At 40.0% G+C, this 3,798-nt stretch overlaps 1 protein-coding gene across 1 annotated transcript; it reads right to left on the reverse strand.

Annotated features, from left to right (window-relative positions):
- Nucleotides 1-2,584: 2,584 nt before the first annotated feature.
- LOC122152999 (olfactory receptor 14C36-like) lies at nt 2,585-3,520 on the reverse strand. Its single transcript, XM_042789129.1, has one exon. The coding sequence runs from the start codon at nt 3,518-3,520 to the stop codon at nt 2,585-2,587; it is 936 nt and encodes a 311-aa protein (XP_042645063.1).
- Nucleotides 3,521-3,798: the final 278 nt, after the last annotated feature.

The raw sequence follows: 3,798 nt of genomic DNA on the forward strand, positions 1-3,798 counted from the left end.
AAGTCTAATTAATTCTTTCTACTTTTCCACTGGATTGTGGTCTCCAGGGAGCATGCAAGACCCAGGTCATCCCTAGAGCTTTGCTCATGTCCCGAACCACAGTTCCTATAAAATGCCGATTCCTATCTGAAGATATTCCAATGAGCACCCCAAATTTTGGGGTTATTTCTTATAAAAGCCACTTAACTGTTTCTTTAGCTTGATTTGTGTGACTGGGAAGGGCTTCCGGCCATCCATAAAAAAGTGTCAATCCTAGAGATAACATACTGATAAACTTTGCATTTGGGTAATTCTGTAAAATCAATCTGCCAATAGTCACCAGGTTCTACTCCTGTTTTTGATTTACCCATTTGAACCCTTTTTTGTACCACCAGATAATTCTTTAAACATAGTTTGCAGTTTGCAGCAACTGATTTAGCCATTTCTAACATTCTTCCTGCTACTATGTGCCTCTTCAGGAATGTCACCAGGGCTTCTACACCCCAAAGGCATTCCTGATGTTTTACCTGTTAGTATTGCCCTCATAATTAATGGGGGCACAACCACCTGACCTTCAGAGATTGTCCACCATCCCTCTGGATTTTCTCTGCACTTAGGAATTGAGCTAATTTCTCATCTTCTTTTGAATATGTTGGTGGTTCCTTAGGGAGAATTACAGTTCTAGTAGGAATTACTGCCATTTGTAACCATCACTGTTTAGCTGCATTCTTAGCAGCTGGGTCTGCCAATCTATTTCCTTCTGCTACTCTTGTATTTCTGGATTGATGTACTTTACAGTGCATGATTGCTATTTGGGCCGGTTCTTGAACCACCAGTAACAATTGTAAGATTTCCTTTTGATGCTTAATATTTGCCCCCTGGGAGGACAATAGTCCTCGTTCTTTCCATAGAGCTCCATGGACATGGACTACTCCAAAAGCATATTTTGAATCTGTCCATATGTTCACTAAAGAAAGCAAGAAAGAAAGCAAGAAAGAAAGCAAGGAAAAAAAGCAAAATAGAAAGCAAGAAAGCAAGAAAGGGAGAAAGGGAGAAAGAAAGAAAGAAAGGGAGAAGAAAGCAAGAAAGAAATTAAGAAAGGAAGCAAGCAAGCAAGCAAGCAAGAGAAAAAGAGAGAAAGGGAGAAAGGGAGAAAGAAAAAGCAAGAAAGCAAGAAAGCAAGCAAGCAAGCAAGAAAGAAAGGAAATAAAGGAAGAAAAGAAAAGAAAGCAAGAAAGCAAGCAAGAAAGCAAAAGGAAAGCAAGAAAGCAAGAAGAAAGCAAGAAAGCAAGAAAGCAAAGCAAGAAAGGAAAGCAAAGAAGCTAAGCAAGAAAGCAAGAAAGCAAGAAAGAAAGCAAGAAAGAAGAGAAGCAAGAAAGAAAGCAAGCAAGAAGAAAGCAAGAAAGAAAGCAAGAAAGAAAGCAAGAAAGCAAGAAAGAAAGCAAGAAAGAAAAGCAAGAAAGAAAGAAAGCAAGAAAGAAAGAAAGCAAGAAAGAAAGAAAGCAAGAAAGAAAGAAAGAAGAAAGAAAGAAAGAAAGAAAGAAAGAAAGAAAGAAAGAAAGAAAGAAAGAAAAGAAAGAAAGAAAAGAAAGAAAGAAAAGAAGAAAGAAGAAAGAAAGAAAGAAAGAAAGAAAGAAAGAAAGAAAGAAAGAAGAGAAGAAAAGAAAGAAAGAAAGACAGAAGAAAGAAAGAAAGAAAGAAAGAAGAAGAAAGCAAGAAGAAAGCAAGAAAGAAAGAAAGCAAGAAAGAAAGAAAGCAAGAAGCAAGAAAGCAAGAAAGCAAGAAAGCAAGAAAGAAAGAAGAAAGAAAGAAAGAAAGCAAGAAAGCAAGAAAGCAAGAAAGCAAGAAAGCAAGAAAGCAAGAAAGCAAGAAAGCAAGAAAGAAGAAAGCAAGAAAGCAAGAAGCAAGAAAGAAAGAAAGAAAGAAAGCAAGAAAGCAAGAAAGAAAGAAAGAAAGAAAGAAAGAAAGAAAGAAAGAAAGAAAGAAAGAAAGAAAGAAAGAAAGAAAGAAAGAAAGAAAGAAAGAAAGAAAGAAAGAAAGAAAGAAAGAAAGAAAGAAAGAAAGAAAGAAAGAAAGAAAGAAAGAAAGAAAGAAAGAAAGAAAGAAAGAAAGAAAGAAAGAAAGAAAGAAGAAAGAAAGAAAGAAAGAAAGAAAGAAAGCAAGAAAGAAAGAAAGAAAGAAAGAAAGAAAGAAAGAATCAAGAAAGAAAGAAAGAAAGAAAGAAAGAAAGAAAGAAAGAAAGAAAGAAAGAAAGAAAGAAAGAAAGAAAGAAAGAAAGAAAGAAAGAAAGAAAGAAAGAAAGAAAGAAAGAAAGAAAGAAAGAAAGAAAGAAAGAAAGAAAGAAAGAAAGAAAGAAAGAAAGAAAGAAAGAAAGAAAGAAACTGAGAAAATCGTTTTATTACATATATGTGACATGGGAGGCCAGCTGTACTGTCCCACTAGATAAACGCACAAAGGCCTCTCTGTCAGAGAGGCTGGTTCATGTCTCTGAGGAAGAGGAGTGCATGAAGACATTTTGAAAGAAACAAGATTTTCACAGAAAAAATGCTGAATACAAATAAGTATTCTAAGACAAATTGGAAATTATTTGAAGAGACATGGGAAGTTATTCCTGCTGACAGACAACTGACTGAATTACCTTCTTGAGTGCATCCTTGATTTCCTGGTTCCTCATGCTGTAGATGAGGGGGTTCACAGCTGGAGGCACCACCGAGTACAGAAAGGACAACACCATGTCCAGGGGTGGGGAGGAAATGGAGGGGGGCTTCAGGTAGGCAAACATGCCAGTGCTGATAAAAAGGGAGACCACAATCAAGTGAGGGAGACACGTGGAAAAGGCTTTGTGCCGTCCCTGCTCAGAGGGGATCCTCAGCACAACTCTCAAGATCAGTACATAGGACAGCATGATCAAAACAAAACACCCAAATGCTACACAGATACTAACAAGAAGGAGCCCAACTTCCCTGATGTCAGAGTCTGAGCAGGAGAGCTTGAGGATCTGGGGGATTTCACAGAAGAACTGGTGCACAACATTGCCTTGGCAGAGGGGTAGGGAAAATGTGTTGGCAGTGTGCAGGAGAGAATAGAGCAGCCCAGTGCCCCAGGCAGCTGCTGCCATGTGGACACAAGCTCTGATGCCCAGGAGGGTCCCGTAGTGCAGGGGTTGGCAGATGGCAACGTAGCGGTCATAGGCCATGATGGTGAGAAGGGAATATTCTGCTGCAATGAAGAAAACAAAGAAAAAGACCTGTGCAGCACATCCTGCATAGGAGATGTCCCTGGTGTCCCAGAGGGAATTGGCCATGGATTTGGGGACAGTGGTGGAGATGTAGCCCAGGTCGAGCAGGGAGAGGTTGAGGAGGAAGAAGTACATGGGGGTGTGGAGGTGGTGATCGCAGGTGATAGCTGTGATGATGAGGCCGTTGCCCAGGAGGGCAGCCAGGTAGATGCCCAGGACGAGGTAGAAGTGCAGGAGCTGCAGCTCCCGTCTGTCTGCAAATGCCAGGAGGAGGAACTGGGTGATGGAGCTGCTGTTGGACATTTGTTCGCTGCAGGAAGGGAGGTTGAACTAGAAGACATTGACAAGTTAGGACAGACTTCTTTTATTCAATCTTATGCTGTTTCCCTAAAAGTGTCCTCAAAATTATTTCTCTTTCTTTGGGGGAAATATATTCAATTCCTTTTTATGAGCTCAGATTTGTGATGTTGCTGAGGAGATATTCTTTGAAGGGACAGGTATTCTCATCTTTCACAAAAAAAGGCTCCCTCTGCCCTAGTACAGAGTCAAGAGAATGCTGGAGCAAGTCCTGGCTCTCTGCT

The sequence above is a fragment of the Tyto alba genome, unplaced genomic scaffold, assembly GCF_018691265.1.
Source record: "Tyto alba isolate M040663 unplaced genomic scaffold, T.alba_DEE_v4.0 Super-Scaffold_15, whole genome shotgun sequence".
NCBI lineage: Eukaryota > Metazoa > Chordata > Aves > Strigiformes > Tytonidae > Tyto > Tyto alba.

What these genes read in the sequence shown, in the direction of transcription:
- LOC122152999 (XM_042789129.1), bottom strand. Translation starts at nt 3,520, where the DNA reads ATGTCCAACAGCAGCTCCATCACCCAGTTCCTCCTCCTGGCATTTGCA.